At 34.9% G+C, this 21434-nt stretch overlaps 2 protein-coding genes across 2 annotated transcripts in view; both read left to right on the top strand.

The window, feature by feature from the left end:
* CADPS2 (calcium dependent secretion activator 2) overlaps positions 1-21434 on the top strand; it is a 613966-nt gene that overhangs the window by 215463 nt on the left and 377069 nt on the right.
* RNF133 (ring finger protein 133) lies at positions 2922-4052 on the top strand. The gene has a single exon (XM_049776128.1). It carries the CDS (start codon positions 2922-2924, stop codon positions 4050-4052), a length of 1131 nt encoding a protein of 376 aa, XP_049632085.1.

Genomic DNA, 21434 nt, shown 5'->3' with positions numbered 1-21434 from the left:
CGAGCAAGGCTGCTCCAGACCCAGGTTTTACTAGAATGTTTCAATTGCTGTACATTTTTTGCCCTTTTTATATAAGGACATTAGGCTATTTAAAAAAAATTAATTTTTACTGTCAAGTGATTGTGACATAGTTGGCATAATTAGCCATAATAAACTTTTATTTATAATATGGATTTTATACTTGTTTTTCATAGTTTAAAGTTTTGATATCTAATATCTCTGCTCAATAAACCATCATAAGATCTAATCTTGATTTAATTATGTATATTTAATTTATTCTATTAATATATAGGGAGTTTGGTTTCCAAAGATACTGGCTTGTGAAGGTAACGTATTCCAACTAATGAGATGATACGTTTGAGTCTGTAAATACACATTTTACATCAATATAGAGCCTATTTAGGGCCCACATTACAAAAATCTTATCTCTGTTGAGGTTAGTATTTCCCAAAATGAGCCATAGGGCCTCTAAGGTGGGATGGTAGACTGCAACAATTAGGGAAACAGAAATAGCAATGGGAGCAATTCCAGAGGGTCATTGACCTACTTAGTTTTGAAAGGAGGTGTAGGCCTTTTGAACCTCTGTTTTTGAACCTAGAAGAATTAGCTTTGTTAGAATTGGCTTCTACAATGCCACTAGTACATGGACTTTGCTTTTCTTATCAAAGTGATACTAAGAATATTTCTGTGGAGATGGTGGACACATTTTGATAATATAGAAAAAAACAGCAGATATTTATTCAATCTTTTCTATTGATCTTTGACCTTCTTTATATTTTAATTTCTAATAGATTAATACCTGTGTAACAGTGAGACTGAAAGTTTGGATTTTGTTTTGGCCAAAATTTCTCATATATGGCCTTAAACCAAGGTGACACTTTGTGAGCTTTCTTCCTATGTCCTACACGCTCTAGTAGTAGTAGTCCTACACTGCTCTAGAGAGGAAAACAAACGTTTTGGGAAAGTAAGTTGAGCATTATGACACGGAAGTTTCACCTCTGTTTCATATCTCAGACTTTCTTATTGGCCCTATAAAAGCCTTTGCTCTTTCAATTTTTTTTTCTCTAGGATGGGTCACATTACAATGTCATAACTACCTTGCTCTGGTGAAAACCAGCCAAAAATGTCAGAGCATCCTATGCATCTTTTTTTTAATAGTATCTTTATTTAAGCATCATGATTACAAACATGTTTGTAGTTGGGTTTCAGTTATAAAAAAATAACACCCTCCCTCACAAGTGCAATCTACACACCACCAATGCCCAGCGCCTTCCCCACCCCCTGCCTGTATTTGAGGCTGGCATTCTATTTCTCTCACTCACTATCACTGTCATGATAGTTGTCAGTATAGTTATTTCTCTAACTGAATTTACCACTCTTTATGGTAAGCTTCATATTATGGGTCTGCTCTTCCAGCCCTCATTTCTCTGGTTTCTGAGTATTATTATAAGGATGTCTTTTATTTTTCTTAAATCCCACAGAAGAGTGAGACTAATCTGTATCTATCTCTCTTCCTCTCTATCTTTAAGGCCAAGGTCCTTAGATTTGATTTTTGTTTTCTAGCTAGTATTTAGTTAAGACTTGCTGATAATAGTCTGGAGAGATCGTATTGTGGGTGAGGCACTTGCCTTGGCATAAAGCCAACTGAATTTTGATCTCTAGGCTTTTGGTCCTAAATACAGCATAGTTTGTCTTCATCTTTCCCCATAAAGAACCCCTGAGATACAAACACCCTTAAGAATGTGCACAGGGTTTCTATAGCATCAGTGTATCTATGTTTGTTCACAGTCATTACCTTTGAAGTCATCTGACAGTGACATAATGAAGCAGAAATGTAGGTAGAACTGCCAGGGTGCATTTCTTCTTTCCTGAGGTATGTTTGTTGATTTAGGCCAATGTTTTTTGTAAAGCTTCATCAAATGCCTTTAGCAATGACAGCTGTCAGTGAATATTAAGGGAGGCCTTAATATTTCTCTTTTTAAATCACTGACAAAATTTCTAGTATAAGTTAATTGTACTAATGCTTATAGATATATGTGTTATACATGATCTTTTCCCTATACTCAATCTTTTCCAAATTTGGTTAGCTTATTGATGAATGTCAAAGTATGTAGAAAATAAGTTTTCTTTCCTGGTCTTATTTCCTTTTCATGCTTAATATAAGAAGAGGAGAATGAAGCTAAAGACCTTTAAGAGAATATCCTACATTGAATATCAAAACTGAACTAAACTAACACACTTCTGAGCAAGCTCTATTAAATGCATTTAGTCTGACAGCTTACATGATGAATCAGTTTTCACTTTATCTAGTGTTTTTAAAATAGGCTTATTATGTGCATAGCTTTACCACTTAATTGGCCATATAAACATTTTAACTATTTTGAAATACTTGACACTTATTAAAATATTTCCTATTTTAGTATGAAGAAAAACATATAGTTTCCTCTTATGCTCTCACAGACACATGTGTTAACATGAGTTGTATGTTTGTTTAATGTTTCATCTTTTCATATTACATGTAGCTCAGGGATTGAATCCACCTTATACTAACATGCCCATAGCAACATTTGAAGCATTCATGCCAGTAAGTTCCCAGCATGCTCTAAACTCACATCTCATTGGCTGTGTTGTCTTTATGTCATAATCATATCATCCAACTGTGAGCATGAGTCTAGAGTTTCAGTAGTGAGGCAATTTTAGTTATTTCTTTTAATTTAAGGTTTGTTTTTTCTCTCTCTAATAAAACATCTGAAACCCATAAGACCTCATATAGAGTTTCTTCCCAAAACATGCTGGACAACACTAGGATTTTTTTTTCCACCTGTAAGTTTTTTCCATTATTTACTTTTAAATTGATTTTCAACAGATGTGGAATCCACACCTTTGTCGGGTTGTTCTTTTCGTCAGAGACAAAGAGAGAGATGAATCGACTCAGGATTAGCACTCAGAAAAACAACATGACATCTTCTTGGCTTATGAAATTTAGTTTCCTTTGGCTTCTTAGTCAGAATGGTTGCAGAGGCAGTGCTGTTTTTTCAGCTTATATGAACATATCATTTCAGGTTGGGAATCGCATGTTGTCTGAGCTAGGGGAGGCAGGAGTATTTGGAAGAAGCTCTGCTTTGAAGAGGGTGGTTGGAGTTATTGTGCCCCCGGAAGGAAAACTACAAAGTGCATGCAATCCCTATGCTAAATTCAAGAAACCAAACTCCACAGTGACATGGTTTGCACTCATTGAACGGGGAGGATGTACCTTCTCACAGAAAATTAAGGTGGCTGTTGAGAATGGAGCCAGTGGTGTGATCATCTACAACTTTCCAGGAACTGGCAATCAAGTGTTTCCCATGTCTCATCAAACATATGAGGGTATTGTTGTGGTGATGATTGGTAATCTGAAGGGTTTGGAGATATTGCATTTAATTAAAAAGGGAGTGTATGTCACAGTCATGATAGATGTTGGGAGAAAGCACATCATCTGGATTAATTACTACGTCATCTTGTTTGTGATTGTCACAACTGCTACCATAGCATACTTCATCTTTTATCACATCCGAAGACTTTTAATATCAAGGATTCAAAATAGAAGATGGCAACGAATAACCATAGATCTCAAGAAAGCATTGGGCCAGCTCCAGGTTCGGGTACTCAAAGAAGGGGATGAAGAAATCAGTTCAAATGGAGATAGCTGTGTTGTTTGCTTTGAACTCTATAAATCTAATGATACAATTCGTATTCTGACTTGTAAACACTTTTTTCACAAGGATTGCATTGACCCCTGGATTTTATCCCATGGGACCTGTCCCATGTGCAAATGTGATATTCTTAAAGCCTTGGGGATTCAAGTCGATATTGAAAGCGAAACAGAACCTTTGCAAGTGTTGATGTCAGATGAATTGTCTTGTAACCTGTCACCTAATGAAGAGGGGATAGATAATGAACTGCCTCCCCCAAGAAGGTCAGAGAAAGCCACTCAAGTTGAGAAAGAGGAGCACCCCACTTCTCAGAATGACGAGTCAAATTCAGTAGCAGAAATTGTACAACATTCACTATGACACCATAACCTCTGAGGAGCTAGAGTAAACCTGAATGTACATTAGCTTCTAATACTGACTATTGAAGTATGATTTTTGTGTCTTTGTTGTTATTTATAATATTCTGTGTGCTTTGTCAAACTTCAAAAACAGATAAAAGGCCTATCAGGTTTTGCATTTCTTTATTTGTTTACTTTTTACCAAAATGCACCTTTTCATATGTCTGTTGCTACCATGCCTATGATATTTCTCTGTATACATGGATGTTAAAACGGGATTGCCTTTTCCCCTACAAAGTTTTTGTATTCATGTATGGTTTAAAAATGATAGTATATTTGTATATTCCTTAGAACCATTATGCTTGAATTAGCACAGTATACAAATTTCTAATTGCATTTTTATTTTCTTTCTTTTTTAATTACTTAAGCCAGGGGTCTCAAACTCAATTTATGTGGGGGCTGCAGGAGGCAAAGTCGGGGTGAGGCAGGGCCACATAAGGGATTTCGCTTACCGAATATTTTCAATGAAAAATCGCATTAGTAAGAAAAAAAATCGCAAAAAATCGCATTAAACAATTGCATACCCCGAATGGAACTGCTAGGGGTATGTGAATGTTTAATGCGATTTTTTTCTTACTAATGTGATTTTTATTGTGATTATTCGGTAAGCGAATAATTGCGAACTCTGTGATATTTGAAGGCCGGCCATGGGCCACAAAATGTACAGAGGGCCACAAATGGCCCGCGGGCCACGAGTTTGAGACCCCTGATAAGCGCTATGGTTACAAAATTGTTTATAATTGAATTTCAGTCATACAGTGTACACCACCCTTCACCAGTGCACTGATTTTTCACAATCAGTGTCCCCAGTTTCCCTCTCACCAATTACCCCCAGGTCCCCGACCTGCCTCAAGAAAAGGAATTTTATCTTTTTTTTTCTTCATTTTTGACAGTGATTTTCATTATTGTTAATGAAGGGGTCTCATACATATCACTTTACCTTCTTTTAGTAGCAAGTTCTTTCCCAGAATGATTAGTTCCAACTATAGTTGTAATAGTATATGAAAATACCACTGTAGGAATTTTTTTACTCAATAGTTCTGATTAGCAATCACTATCCTTTATTTACTTTTGCATACTGATGACAATTTAGAATGTAATGGTATTCCTGAAGTTTACATTCACATCATTGCTTAATAGCTTAAAAGGTTACATGTTCATAATAAATTATTAAAATATTTTATGGAAGAGATATGTATTATATTATGTAGGCTTAAATATTTAAATATGAAATTATTCCTTTGATAATTTTGTCAACGGAATTTACTGCCTATATATTACTCCCTGCTTCCCAGTTTAATTTTTTTGCCATGACATAAAATGTTTAAAATATACTTGATTATTTTTGAATTCTTGTCTTACAATAGAGCAGTCATTATTAGATCATTTGAGGACTAGGTCTTGTTCTTTGTATTCCTGGGATCTAGCAAAATACTAGACATTCAAATTTTAGTGAATGAATAATTATAAATACCCTTATAACAATATAAATATGAATGAGTTAATCTGAAAAAAGGGCAAATTTATTTCAGCCATAAATTAATGGGAACATAATCCTGACCATGTTTATCATACATTATGTTGACAAAATAGGAAATTAGGAATTAGGCCTAGAATTCATTAATGTAATTTAATAAGCTTAGTTTAGCAAAGACCTTATAACTCTACAGGTGAAATTTTAATTTTGGTACACCCCTAAAAGAGGTTTTCCAGAAGGAATTTTTTGTTTTTCTTAGCAATAACACTATGAAAATTTAAACAAAAGCAAAAATGTATTTTGGGGGCCAGAGTGATATAGCACAGTGGTAGGGCATTTGCCTTGCACTCATCTGACCCAGGACGGACCTTGATTCTTTCCCTGGCATCCCATATGGTCTTTTCCAAGCCAGGAATGATTTCTGAGTGCATAGCCAGGAGTAACCTCTGAGCATCACCAGGTGTGGCCCCAAAACCAAAACTAAAGAAAATTTATTTTGAGTCTATAAACTTTCTGATCTGTTGTTTATCCATGCAGCTGTGTACATTTTCTTTAAATCTGAATGAGAATCTCCCTGGGTAGAATATTCTTGGTGATGTATTCAGTTCATTAGTTTTTTTCCCCTTAATCCCACTGTTTTCTTCCTGCTTACTTGTGAAATTTGCTGTAAATCTTTTGTAAATCATAAAGTTGCTCCTTTGTTTACTTTTTCCTTTTTTCATCTTGCTGCTTTCAGCTATCTATGGTTTTTATCATTGTCACTAGGATGTGGCTTTTTTTTGTTTGTTTGTTTGTTTGTTTGTTTCTGGGCCATACCCGGTAAGACTTAGGGGTTATTCCTGGCTAAGTGCTCAGAAATCACCCCTGGGTTGGAGGACTACATGGGACTCCTGGGACTCAAATGGAGGTCTGTCTTGAGTCAGCATGTGTAAGGCAAATGCCCAACCACTCTGGCCCCAGATGTGCCTTCTTGTGTTGTTAATTTGCTTTTCTTTAACTTGTATATTTGGGCATCTAGGTTGTGGGTCCATGTCTTTTCCGCTATGACAAATTTTCAGTAATGATTTAACTATTATTTCTTCATACAAATTTTCTTCCTGGCTCTGCACCACCTTTGATTGTTTTCTTTTGAATTTATCCCAAAGTTCTATTTTTGTTTGTTCATTTTTGAGGACATTTTCCTTCTGCTGTTCTTTTTTTTTTTTAAAGACGTTTCTATATTCTGTTGTATGTAGGTATTATGTAGCTCATTTAGGAGCTCGCTGATTCTTTCCTCTGCAGCTGTTACTCTGCTAGCAATGCCTTCTTATGAGTTTTTCATTTCACCAAGTTTTTCAGTTTTGTCATTTATGTTTTAAGTTTTCTCATTTCTACTCTAATAACTTCTTAAATAATTCTTTGACATCCTCAAAATTTTCTCTTTAAAGTTCTTATCAGTGAACCTATATTGTTGACTAATACTTGTTGGGTTTTCTGATCTAACATCTTTTTAGCATGTGTGGGGTTCTATGTTCCTTTTGTGTTAGCAGTGTGAAACTATTTTTTGTGTGTTGTGGTGAGGCTAATTGACTATAAAAAGTCCTTGGCTAAGGAGTATACTGAATTGGATTAATTAGCCACATTCTTCTCTGGGTATACTAACCTGTGATAAAAATGGCTCTTAGTCAAAGAGGAACCCACTGCCAGTCTATCTCAGTTTCCTCAGACTATGTGCTTGTTACTTTGTCCTAGATTCTGTGCAAAAACCAAGATCTCCAATTACAGAGGACTGACTTTGACAACCACAACAGAGCAAAATAATACCTGGAACTACAAAGAAAGACTTTGGGTTTTGACAACAACCAGGTCCTGAGCCCATAGTTTGGCTAATGACAGTATGCTTCAATGATGGAGATCTCTTAGGCCAAGGGAATTTCCTTTCTAATTTTCACAATACTTGATGTGCCTACGCAAAACCAAACCAAAACATACAAAAAAAACAACTCACCATGCCAGCTCCTCTCTTTTTTTAATCAATATTTATAGCTTCTAGACAGGGGCTTCCACTTGTGGGTTTTTTTTATCTTTTTTTTCTTTACTTTTTAAAATCAGAACCATAGACCATGAATCACTTTATTCTGCCTCATACATTTATCTTTGTCTTCCTACAAACTGAGAAAAAGAAGTGGATGGTACCAGCTAATTGTCAAAGCTAATGACAATAGAATCAAGAGACCCAAGTCACAACAAGCTATAAACAAAAGAGACCTGTTACACTAGCAGTGCAGGGGGCTAAGGATGGAGGTATGGTATGTATGCTGGGAACAGTGGGAGAGGGAGGTCATTACTGGTGGTAGGAATTACCCTAATTCACTGTCACTGTGCACCTTAAATATAACTGTGAAATATAACTGTGTAATTCACATTGGTTTCAATAAAAATTAAAAAAAGAAAAAGAAGTCCTGAAGAGAATGAGGGTGCTGTGCTAGAACAAAAAACAAATGGAGGATTAACAATGGAAAACCACTAGATTTGTTGGGATGAGGGTGGGCCCTCAAAATATTAGCTCCCCATCATACTCTTTTTTTTTTAATTTACTTTATTACAAACTTGTTCATGATTGAACTTTATCCCCATAATATTCTTGAAAAAGGTATTTGGAAATAATTCAGATTACTTTGATATAAAATGTGTTCCAACCAGATGAGCAAATGACAGATGAAAGAACATGTTCACTGCCTGAAACCCAAGAACTTTGTAATAGTTAATCCTGTTCATGAGATTTCAGAAATATCCCTTAGGAATTTGAAATTGTTTGGGTGCCATTTCAGATATGATGGTAGGGAATTCAGGTTATGGAAGGTTAGTTATATTTATAACTTTGAAGTCCCTTTCAATCAAGAAAATCAGATTCTGTGATGAAATATAATATACAGAGCAAAAGAACATTGTTTTTTCATGCATAGTTGCAATCTGGTGGGAAAAATTAATTATAAGGTATACATTTCAAATTTTATTCAACTATTAAGAGTTCCTATATTTTCCATGGAAATATAGTCAAGGTTTGGGCTAATTTTTCTTTGCCATACAAATTATATTTCTGAAATTTACTTTGTTTTATTTTTGGTGATAACCTCAGGGCTTACTTTTGAGATTAATTTTTATTTCCCAGAAATTTTTAATCTCATTGAAATTATCAAAAGTAAATAACTACCTTGTCTTGTAAGATCCATATTATATGCAACTATAATTTGAAATTTAATGATGTATTATTTGGAATCTGTTGTGTTGGTATGGAAAGTTCATTGACTTGGTATTAGACATATCATTTCTATCAATTTATAACAACATCAGGGCAGTATAAAAATTCTTGAGACAGTGTATCAGCAAAAAAAATGGATTTTATAATTCTATAAAACATTATAGATCCTTCTTAAAATAATTTGATTATTTTTTCCAAACTAAGGCCTTTCTTTAATTCTATTCCTATTCTAACTCCAAATCCACCCAATTTGTCAAATCCCGCAACCAATATTTCCCTCATCTCCAAGTCAACTTCCTTTGGAAATACATCTTTAATTGGATCTATTCTTAAAAGTGGTGTTGGCTCTAGTAGTTTTGATGTACACAGATACCACACCTCTATACCATTAATATGTCAATGTTCTCTAGCTATTGCCCTTTATTAACCTCTAGTCCATTTGTTACTCCCACCCTCTGATATCTTTCTTTCCAATATATTAATTTCTATAATGTAGGGCCAAAGTTTTTCCCACTTTTGATATTTTCTACTTCCTTTCCTTGTTATTATCTATGATGGACAATTCTGAACATCATATATGTGACTTAACTCTGAAATGCATAGCATAATTCAGATTGTTACAAAAAGATGTATGCATAAAATGTTACTTAAAGAGAGAATTTAAGTGGGAAGTAAGTACAACAGCAATTGTTTGCAGTTTTTTTTGTTTTGTTTTGTTTTGTTTTGGGGTCACATCGGCAGTGCTCAGGGTTTACTCCTGGCTCTATGCTCAGAAATCGCTCCTGGCAGGCTCAGGGGATCATATGGGATGCTGGGATTCGAACCACAGACCTTCTGCATGAAAAGCAAACGCCTTACCTCCATGTTATCTCTCCAGCCCTAATTCTTTGCAGTTTTAAGTTATGTTTTTATCACATTTTATAAAGGAATGAAACTGACTAAATAAGGATGCTGAACTATTTACTTCCTTGTTCCTGTATGTTTGAACATTTTTCATAATCAAATGGTGATATATTGTGCTTTGGTTATCATGAAATGTCACTTCAAATTTCTGAGAGCACTTTGTACTTGGTAATTGTTAAGCAAGATATAAATTTGGATACTGACATTAGTTCATGGATTACAGATTGTATAGCACCTATTAACAACTTTTCTTTTATAATAGACTCCAAATTGGGTTGGAAAATGTGGCGCTGCTTCTATTTTATTGCTGGTAAACTGAACAGAACATTTCAGATTCTCATCTTAAATCCCTACCTGAACATTTAGTGCAATTTCTCTCCATATTTATTGTTTTTGTACTGTCGAGTGTAGACCATTCTTACAGTAAGATGAGCAGAATCACAAAATTAGAGTTTGCATGCTATAAATCAATATATATTTGTTGGTGCCATATTATAAACATGTCATTTTTAATATCTGAACTTTATGTGCTTCCAAAATTAATATACAAAAAGTTAAAAACTATGTATGTATACTTATACATACATATATATGATGCTGTGGGAAAGCTTCATAGACTACACAAAACAAGATAGCCCAGCTGAAGAACTTCTTACTTTATTATCATATTAGGAGGCATTGAAACAGGAGGGTGATACAGTTTTGGGAAATGGGATGTTATTTCACTTTTGTATTCACTAAATTTACTTTAGAAAGTCACATTTACTGTGTCAAGGATTCTTTCCTCCTTTTGAAGAATATTTTTCTCACATTTGTGGTCTCATTTTAAACAGATTAGAAGTGCAGCTCAGGTGACTGGATTTGCCATTGAGACATGTGCTCAAATTGTTGCATTAGTAAGTTCTCAATCTTTGGACACTCTAGTTGTGAGTTAAAAGATAATTTGACACAGGTTTGGAAGTTTTAAATTAATCAATGAATTGGATAATACATATATGAGACTATTTCAAGGAAAATATCTGACATTGTTTGATAATAAAAGTAAAAACCATCATCCAAACATTGTAATATTGGTAACAGGGTGGCAATAAAATGAGGTATACATATATATGTGTTTATGTCAAATACTGATTTTTCTATTTTGCAGATGATATATTAATTTTAGCATAAACTTATTTTAGTTACTGCCACAATTAATGTGATAGAACTTTAGTAATTTGGGACTATAAATTAGATCTAAATAATTTGTTGTAGTGTAACAGGCTTGTAAAATCATTTACAATACAATTAGTTTACAATAAAGATATAGAACTTATTATTGTAAATTTAAATAAGATATTTGTTACTATCAGTTTAAAATTATTTTACTCATAGTTAATAATAATTATAGAATAGGGTTAGTCAAATTAGGAGTATTTAATAATTATAGAATAGGGTTAGTTAAATTAGGAGTTTTCAAATTTTTTGGATTCTTGGGATGCTAAAAATAACAAAAGCCTGTTATAGCACTATACTTACCAGGAAATATAATTAACAACTACTGTTACATGTAAAAAAGAGCTTTACTATTAAGAGTATTGTACTGTTGCAAAATAATATACAATACTGTTACTAAATATAATCTACATTCTACAATAAACAAATGTGTTATTTTATCCTTAGCATTAAATAATAAATTGAATAAAATCAGCTTTATTAAAATTACTTTGTAATATTGTGAAAATTTGTACCTTATTATCTTACTACTAAAATTAATTATCTTACTACTAAAATTATCTTATTACTATAAGATATAGTGATTTTCTTTAAAAATTTGGTTATTTTATATGAAATGAGTAGCTAATAATACCAGAGTTTTCAGAGAAATTAACAGTACAGCTCAAGAGTCACTGAGACAGAATATAAGTAAAACACTTATGTATCACTTATCACCACATTTGGTCCCCTGAGCACCTCCAGAAGAAAGCCCTGAGCACCACCATGTGTGGTCCCAAAACCAAAATAAAGAAATAAAGTTGCAGCTACAGTGTGATCATAGTCTGAGTAGCGGAAAAATAATGTGTGGAATTTGGTACAATGGAGGGCAGGTTCATTTAAAACATTAAGATTGGGTGGAATAGACTAAAGGGCCTCAGATAAAGAAATGACATGTTTCAAAAGATTCACAAAGGAGATGGAGAATTGTCGGACAATATCTGAACCATCACTCCTGGTCCTCTTCACTGCATCTACTTCTTGTGCTGTCCAGTTCATGCCATCATCCATAAATTGATAAATCAGTATATTTAATTTTATAACAGGGAAGAGGATGACTCAAAACAAATGGTGTCTTCAATGGTTGCATGACCATAGATATATCTTTTCTATGTTTTCATTCTTTTTTAAACCCTTAAATCTGTGTGGATGAAATATTTGTGAAACACCAAGCTATTCTCAGAACATAGCCCTTTTATCCTGAGATCCATTAACTTAAATAGGTGGGGCTGGGGAGATAGTACCAAGGTTAACCAGTTTGATACCCAATATAACAGATTCCCTGAGCACCACCTAGATGCCTTTTCAGCACCGCCTAAATAAAGCTACAATCCTTGGACACTAGGATGAACTACTGGTTCTTGAACTCCCTGGTATTACCAGGGATGAGTCCTGGATCTTCTGAGCACTGTTTGGGAGGGCAAAAGTATAAAATTTGGATAGTATATCATACTCTTGGAGTAGGAACTAGATGTCTCCCTCAAGTTTACAAAAAACACTTTCTCTACAGCCTCCTCTTAGCCTATGTGTCTCCACTTTGGTGCAAGGTAACCTTTCTTCAAGCCCATTTATACTTGTCATGCTACGCTACCTGCTATCTTTGATTTCCTCTGCTTCCCAGGTAAGGCTGACTCCATTCTCATCCCTACTAACTTCCTTGAGGATGCTTGGAAATGCAAAACCTTGTTACCAATGCTCATAGTCCCTCAAACTGATATTCAAGTTACTGTCATTTTTATGTATGTAATCGTTTCTTTCATTCTCTGGAAATAACAAACCCTTATTATTTTGTTCACCAGTAAAATTGCAACATTAAACATATTACCTAGCCCCTACTATGTCTTAATAATAATTTATGGAACAAATGGTTGAAAGATGGAGGAAATGTGCAGAGATTCACATGTGTCCCATCCTTACAACATAAAATAGGTAATCAGGAGCCAGTTGAAAGGAATACTGGAGAGGTAAGTTGAAGGAGACTATTGTGGGTGATAAATTTTCCAACATTATGTTCTAAGAGGAAAATTTCAAGCACATAAAACTTGCCTGGTAAGGAATACGGGATTTTATAATCAAGAACCAGAATTTATTTGCTGTCTAGTAAGACCTATTTTATCAGTGATGCAAGGTTTCATGAACTGAAAACATCTAGACTGTTTTATTTTGTTTTGTTTTGGGGGGAGCATTGCACCACACCTGTCAGTCCTCAGGGGTTATTCCTGACTGTGTTTGGAAATTTGGCAGGCTCTGGAGACCATACAGGATGTCAGGGATTGAACCAGGGATTGAATCACGATGGCCACTTGCAAGGCAAATGCTTTACTGCTGTATTATGGCTTCAGCCACCACATATGGACTAAAGTTTTAAAAAGAACTGTACCACTATTTTTTTCATAGTTCACATAGCTGATAAGGAATAATTAGACAATATTTTGCTTGGCATAATTAAAGAGAAAACAGCATCTTTTTTTAAAGTATAGCTCGTATACTTTCTTAGAGATTTCTTGGCTGAACACATGCTGGCAGGTTTCCCAGAGCCATCTTGTTGATAGCCACAATGGTTTGGCAAGCAGATAATGTTTTTCTCATCATTATACAATCCTTTTGAATCGAGCAGTGTCTGGTTCAGCTGAAAAGCAATGTGTGAACAATACGTGCTCCTATAGAAAAGTATATTTGATCTCTTATTTGGATAGCTGAAAAGACTTGCCCTTTATAAATAAAGTTTCTTATAGTCACCACATTTCATTTTTGTTATTAGTTCACCAGAACTTTAAGTCATTCAGTGAAAGTATTTGGCATAGAGGATGAACAGATTTTTAAAAGAGTGCTTAATTGCTTGATGGTACTAAGGAAGAGGGATATTGCACAAGTCAAATAACTGAAATGTGGAGAAAGGCACCACACATAACATGCTACGATTTTTGATTTCAGATTCCTCTACAATATTATAATTAATTCATGTACAGTGAATTAGCTGTACATTCAATGTCACAAAATCATTTATTAATTATAACAGATATTGGCCAACACTCATCAGAGCATATGACTTTCAAGATATTTATTCTTCTGCAGAGTAGAATTTAGTGACATGGAGAAGAGGGAGAAAAGGAAGACTGCATTGGAATTACAAAGTCAGGATTCAATCTTTCTTTGCTCTAAACAATTATGTCAGTGAATTTCTCGATAAAAGTACTAAATCTGAATAAGAGATTGATGGAGAAGAAATCATGGTAATTATGAAAATTATATGAATAATATGAGATCATCTCTAGAGGAGCAGAATACTCATTAATCAGTGTTTTATAATATGGATGGGTTTCCCATGGCTGCTTTGGTACTACCTCAGCAACAGTTGCAGGTACTCCAGACCATATCATAAAGGTTCCCAGAGCCTAGATATATATGAAAGCCAGACCTGGAGGCCCTGAGTTTGGCATGTGGTCATACTACCTAGTTTATATTTGATAGCTATTGTAAAGAAAGGTGACAGTAGTCAGAAATTTTATGCCTATTGAGGCCACATCTGTCATTTTAATAGTTTCATAAATGTTAATAATTAAAACTATTTTTGAAACTACTATTTGGGAATCAGGCTGCAACTTACTTTTCAAGGTGAAAAACATTTTACTTCCCCCCACAAAACTAGTTTAGTTTTACTCATTTTAGTCATCCATCAATATTCTTTAATTCTGGGCTGCCTTTTCCACATATAAACATGGAAAAGGTCCAATGTATTATCTTTATATCAGTAAATGATTAAAACCAGTACAAGTTTTAGGCTCTTAAATTATGCAAGTAAAAGATAAATAAGTTTAAAGGATTAGTTGGTCATCTCAACCATTATTTCTCATTCACATGGGTTTTTTTTTGTTTGTTTTGTTTTGTTTTGTTTTGTTTGTTAATGGATCACATCAGACTTGAAAATCATCTGGGTTCTGGGATCAAGCATAGGGCAGCTAAGTACAAGGGAAGCATCTTACTTGCTTTAGTACTGGTCTGGACCTATACACAATTATTTTGTGTTTGACCTGGTTCTGTGCACTATGAATAGAACCCATTATGGCATTTATATTAGAGAACAAAACAAGTCTTGGTTTTATGAAACAGCCCAGTGAGTAAAATACAGTAATAAAATTTTCAGTTAACTTTAACAGTCATAAAATAACTCTTTGAAAAGAAGCAAAAAGAAGATGCCAAAGTCAGGTTTAAAACACTCAGGATATAGCCAATTCAAGGGGATAGAGATAGAGTGTCTGAGAAAGACTCCTGCTGGGGGTTTGAAGAGCCAGGACACATCAGTAGGTGATAGGGAAAGTAAATTTTTTGAAAGGAGAGTCATTAGATGTGGAGGGAAAAATGGCAATGAAGCTATTGTGATAGTTGGGGGCCTGTCAAAGTAGAAACTCAGGGGTCTTGGCAATATTGGTAGGAAGTCAATGAAGAATTTTAAAGTATAGAATTTATTAAAATGATCATTAAAATTAATACTAATGAAAACAATATAGAGAAAAATGTAATATGGCAGTAGCTAGGAAAGCTTCTGAAGCAGAAAGACCTATTAAGGACTTATTTTTCATTTCTCTCTTATTTGAGTCTCAGAAGCTGAAGGAACTCTTCTGAGGGAATAAACTAGGTGAATATTGATTTGAGAGAAGTTGGGAGGGAATGTAAGAATTAGTAGTTTTGTGACAAGTCCTATGGAGGTAGAATTAGCACGTAGATGAGAGCTGGGAAATTATTTCTAGGTTTCCAAAGGATGGAAATTTGTTATCTGATATCCTTCATACTAACATGATATCAAAACAACTACTGGGGAAACTTGAATTCTATTTGAGATATTTGTTTTGTTTTGGCCACACCTGCACAGTGCTCAGGGGTTACTCTTGTCTCCGCACTCAGAAATCCGTCCTGGCAGGCTTGGGGGAACCATATGGGATGCTGAGGATCAAACCCTAGCTCTGGCCCTGGTTGGCCGCATTTAAGGAAAAAGCTTAACTGCTGTGCTATCACTCTGGCTTTGCTGCAATTTGTGTTAAGTAAGCCATATTCAAGTGTAAGCCATTGTGTTAAGTAGAAGTTATACCATCAATCTGTCAAGATACCAACAGGGACATCTGAGAAGAGATGTATGCTGGTTTTAGAGAGCCAACTTTGAAGTTGTCTCTGAAATGGTCTCATGAAAAACTGGTGGATCACAATTTATGATATAAGTTTAGTGCAGCTGAGTATTGGAAACTTCTCAACCAAAGAAAAGATCTAGTCCTAGATATTCTGAAAATAACCACTTTCTCTTCTGTTACCTTTTTCTTTTTGTTACCTTATTCTTCCTTTGAAACCATCACAGTCTTTATTCTTTATTCCTCTTGCACAGCTTATTCTTCTCAACTCTACCACTTCTTACACATTCAATCTTTCACCACTTCCCTGGTATGTCAAAGAGCTTGTGCCTCTTTTATAAATTAAGTTCAAGGTTACATGCCATCTTTCTTTTCCTGTATTCATATTTTAAACAGCCTTTCTAATGTCTTTGCCTAAAAGAAAAAAAATCATTCAGACTAGTGTTTGCCTTCATCATCAATATCATTTCCTTTTTAACTTTAGATTCTAAGTAAACAGTTTAGATTTGCTTCCTTTACTGAGGGAAATTGTAGGTAGTAGGGGTGGGGCCATGTCAAGGATAGTTTAGCTGCTGTTCCTACCTCAATGCTTAGAAGTAACTGTTCAAGAGATGGTATGCAGTGTCAGGGGTCAGGTTGGGGGTAGCCACATACAAGGTAGGCACCTTCCCCATGTACTTTATCATTGGCCCAAGCTACATTAATTTTATTGCAGTGTGTCATCTGTGTTTCAAAGATAAACTTACTCTCAACACATGTTAAATCCTCTTTGGCCAAGGTCAGGTAGTGAGGATGACGGTCACTCTTTTCTTTGCGTTTTTTGAGTGAACTTTTTTTTGACTATGTTGTCTCTGAATTGTTTATATAGTCATATTATTCTTTCTACTTCTCTGACACTTAGCAGCTTCTTCTAGATTCCATTTTGCCTGCTGCTTAATTTTTTGTTTTTTTAAAATTTTTTTCACTTTATTTTCTTGTCAAAGCTGGACTTTACTAACTGAATTAATAATTGCTGATACCTGCAAGTCTCTACTCAACAGACATACACACAGAAAGCAGAGAGGAGAGAGAGAAAAATTCTCAAGTTTTTTTCCTTGTATTCCATTTTTCTTTTTTTCCCTTTGATTTAAACAGAGCTGATTATAAAGCTGTTCCTGATTGAGTTTGAGTCTTATAATGTACACCACCATGAACATTTCTGGCCACCAGTGTTCCCAGTTTGTCTCCAACCCTTCCTCTTGCCTGCCTGCAGAGCAGGCATTTTACTCCTTTCTCTCTTTTCTTCTTTTTTCTTCTCTTCTCTCTCTCTCTCTCTCTCTCTCTCTCTCTCTCTCTCTCACACACACACACACACACACACACACACTCTCTCTCTCTCTCTACATTTTTCTCATTTTATTTTTATTTTTTAGTTTATTTTTATTTTTTCTTTAAGCATCATATTACATACCTGATTGTACTTGGGATTCAGTCATAAAAAAACAACACCCCCCCTCATCAGAGCAACCGTCACTACCAAAGCTCCCCAACTCCCTCCTTCTGCACCCCCCTCCCTGCTTGTATTTGAGACAGGCATTTTACTTCTCTCATTCATTAATATTATCATGATAGTTAGTATACTCATCTCTCTAAATTAACTCACTACTCTATGTGGTGAGTTTCCCATTGATAGCCAGTCCTTCCAGCCCTCATCTCTGATGTCTCTGGGCATTATTACAATAATGGCTTTTGTGTTTCTTAAAACCCATAGATGAGTGAAACTATTCTGTGTCTATCTCTCTCCCTCTGACTTATTTCACTCATCATAATAAATTCCGTGAACATTCATGTATAGGAAAATTTCATGACTTCATCTCTCCTGATGGCTGCATGATATTCCATTGTGTATATGTACCACAGTTTCTTTAGCCATTCATCTGTTGAAGGGCATCTTGGTTGTTTCCAGAGTCGCTATTGTAAATAGTGCTACAATGAATATTGGTGTGAGGAAGGCATTTTTAAATTGTGTTATTTTGTTCCTTGGAATGGTATAGCTGGATTATATAAAGGTTCAATTTTCAGTCTTTTGAGGAATCTCCATATTGTTTTCCATAAAGGCTAAACTAGAAAGCATTCCAATCAACAGTGAATGAGATTTCCTTTCTCTTCACCTCCCAGCCAGCACTGATTGTTCTTGTTCTTTGTGACATGTGCCAGTCTTCGTGGTGTGAGATGCTACATCATTGTTTTAATTTGCATCTCCCTGATGATTAGTGATGTGAAGCATTTTTTTATGTGCCTTTTGGCCATTTGTATTTCTTTTTTGAGGAATTGTTTTGTTCATTTCTTCTCCCCATATTTTGATGGGGTTAGATTTTTTCTTTTTAAGTTCTGTCAGTTACTTGTATATATTCTGATATTAACCTTTACCTGATGGGTATTGGGTGAATAGTTTCTCCTATTCTGTGGATGAGTTTTGCATCCTAGGCAACATTTCCTTTCAGGTGCAGAAGTTTCTCAGCTTAATATAGTCCCATCGGTTTATCCCTGCTTCTACTTATTTGGAGAGTGATATTTTATCTATCTATCTAACTAACTAACTATCTATCTATCTATCTATCTATCTATCTATCTATCTATCTATCATCTATCTATCTTTTTGGGCCACACCCAGTGACGCTCAGGGGTTAGTCCAGGCTATGTGCTCAGAAATCACTCTTGGCTTGGGAAACCATATGGGAAGCCAGGGGATTGAATCACAGTCCTTCCTAGGTTAGCACGTGCAAGGCAAATGTCATACCACTTGTGCCACAGTTGTGGTCCTGCTATTTTAAATTTAAAAAAAATGTGTTTATTTAAATATAAGTGAGATAAAAATATTTTTTCATCCATATAGTGTTTTATTTTATTATCTTCAAGTGATTTTTTTAATTTAAATGCCATGGTTACAACAAGGTTGTTCATACTACAGGTTATTTTTTCACAGTTAAATTTGTTCATGATTAAGTTATAGTAGTAAAATGTACAACAACCTTTACCAGTGTGCATTTCCCACTACTAGTATCAATAGTTTTCCTCTCATCCTCCCTTGTTCCCTCTTTCCTCTAGTCTACCTTACCTTGCTGCTTTTGGGGCTTTTAGACTCTGTTGTTTTTACTATTGTTAATGAAGGGGTACCCTGTATTCACTTTACCTCTCCATTCAATGCTGGTTGAATGCTCCACAATGATCAGTTCCAACTATCATTGTTATTGTAGTCGGTTCTCTGGACTTAACTGCACTGCTACACTATTTGTGGCAAGCTTCCTACCGTGGACTTATCCTCTTGGGCTTCATCTCTATTTCTGGATATTATTACCACATATATTTTTTCTTATATACCATGAATGAGTGAGATTATTCTATGTCTACCCTTTTTCTCTGGCTCATTTCACTCAGCACAATATTCTCCATGTCCATCCACGTATAAGCAAAATTTATGACTTCATTTTTTCTAACAGCTGCATGGTATTCTGTTACGTAAATGTATTACAATTTATTTAGCCACTCATCTGTTTTGGGGCCTCTAGATTGTTTCTAGATTCTGTCCATTCTCAATAGTGCTGCAATGAACATATGAGTATAGAAGGCATTTTTTTTATTGTTTTAGGGTTCCTAGATATGGTTTTGCTGGATGATATGGACACTTAATTTCTAGTTTTTTTGGGGTTTTTTTGGTAAGGAAAATACATATTGTTTTCCAGAAAGGCTGGATCAGTCTACCTGCCCACCAGTAGTTAACAAGAGCTCCTTACTCTCTACCTCTGCACCAGCACTGATTTTTCTTATTTTTGTGACATGTACAAGTTTTGTGATGTGAAGAAATATCTTTTTTTTTGTGAAGAAATATCTTGTTGTTTTAATTTGCTTCTCCCTGATGATGAGTAATGTAGCACATTTTTTTGTCTTTTGGCTATCTAATTTTCATCTTTGAGGAAATGTCTGTTCATTTCTTTTACCCATTTTTGGGTGGGATTAGATTTTTTTTCTCCCCGAGTTCTATCAGTGGCTTATATATCCTATTATATATAATATATATTATATATTATATAACTCCTTATTAAGGGGTTATCTTGCATAACCCCTTAATGGGTAGAATCTAACCACTTTGGCAAAATACTGTGAACCAATATTTTTGGTTAGTTTTTACAATCTGTCAGTTATCAACATGTTTTTATTACTCTCTTGCTGAAACCTTTATCTCTAGCCCTGGACTCCTATGTTTCACCTGGTCTGTTATACTTCTCTGACAACTGGTTTCCTCAGTTGTTATCTACAGTGAGGTTGCCATTAATTATTTCTTAAATTTATGCTCCTCGTCATTTTAGAATATATATTTCTTAATCACCATTGATTCCTGGTCTTTACACATAACACAGAGGGCATTTGACCATCTGATTTTTAGTCTACTTAGTAAAACTGCACCACTGTCACCCTTATACTTGATTCTCTGCTGGGTGAAAATTCTTAATTTTCTTTCAGAAGACCATGTTGGGCCTCATGCTCTCCCAATTTTTATTGAAGCACTAACAATATTGTTGTTTGTTTGTTTTGGGGCCATACCCAGCAGTGCTCAGGACTTACTACTGATTCTGCACTTGGAGATCACTCCTATCATGGCTCAAGGAATTATGTGGTGGGCCAGCAATTGAATTAGGCTAAACTGTGTTCAAGGAAAACACCATACATATGTGACAGATCTTAGTTCACTTTAGTACTTCATCAATGAGACTCATAAAGAAATTACCTCCTGTGGCTCTAAGAGGAAGTTCCCTTAAGGTTCATACTTCAGAATTCTTTGGTAATATTGAAGAATTTTTCAAAGAAAGCACTCTCAAAAGTCTGAAGGGACTGTATTCTTGGCTTGCCATGTAACACTAGGTAAGAAGAAAGCCAAGAGGACCAGCATTTTTCCCTTCAGTACCTCTGCTTAGTGTATTGAATATTGTGCTGATACTGTTTTCATTAGTAATCGATTATTGCCAGACTCCAATCTTTTGACTACTTGAGCAATATAAGCTGTCACAAAAGTGGAACAAAAAAAAGACTGTCTGTATGTCTATATATAATTCCCTTATCACAAAGACAGTGATATAGTTAAATGAAGACATGAAAGTGAAAGGATATTGAGTCACTCCTATGTGTTCTGTAAGGTTAATGACTTATTTAGTTGAAATATTATTATATATCTTAACTTTGCCATCCTTGATTAATATAAGTTAAAATAACTATTTCTTTTCTTGTTTGGGGTCATTCCTGGTGGTGGCATTTTCCTTGCTCTGTACTCCTGTTAGGACTCAGGGGACTTGATGGGGATGCCATGAAGCAAAT

This window comes from Suncus etruscus, chromosome 1 (genome assembly GCF_024139225.1).
Source record: "Suncus etruscus isolate mSunEtr1 chromosome 1, mSunEtr1.pri.cur, whole genome shotgun sequence".
Lineage (NCBI taxonomy): Eukaryota > Metazoa > Chordata > Mammalia > Eulipotyphla > Soricidae > Suncus > Suncus etruscus.
Note: the sequence above shows the minus strand (reverse complement) of the source record. Positions and strands in the feature narration are given on the sequence as shown.

Coding starts and splice junctions, on each gene's coding strand:
- RNF133 (XM_049776128.1), top strand. CDS start 2,922: ATGAATCGACTCAGGATTAGCACTCAGAAAAACAACATGACATCTTCT.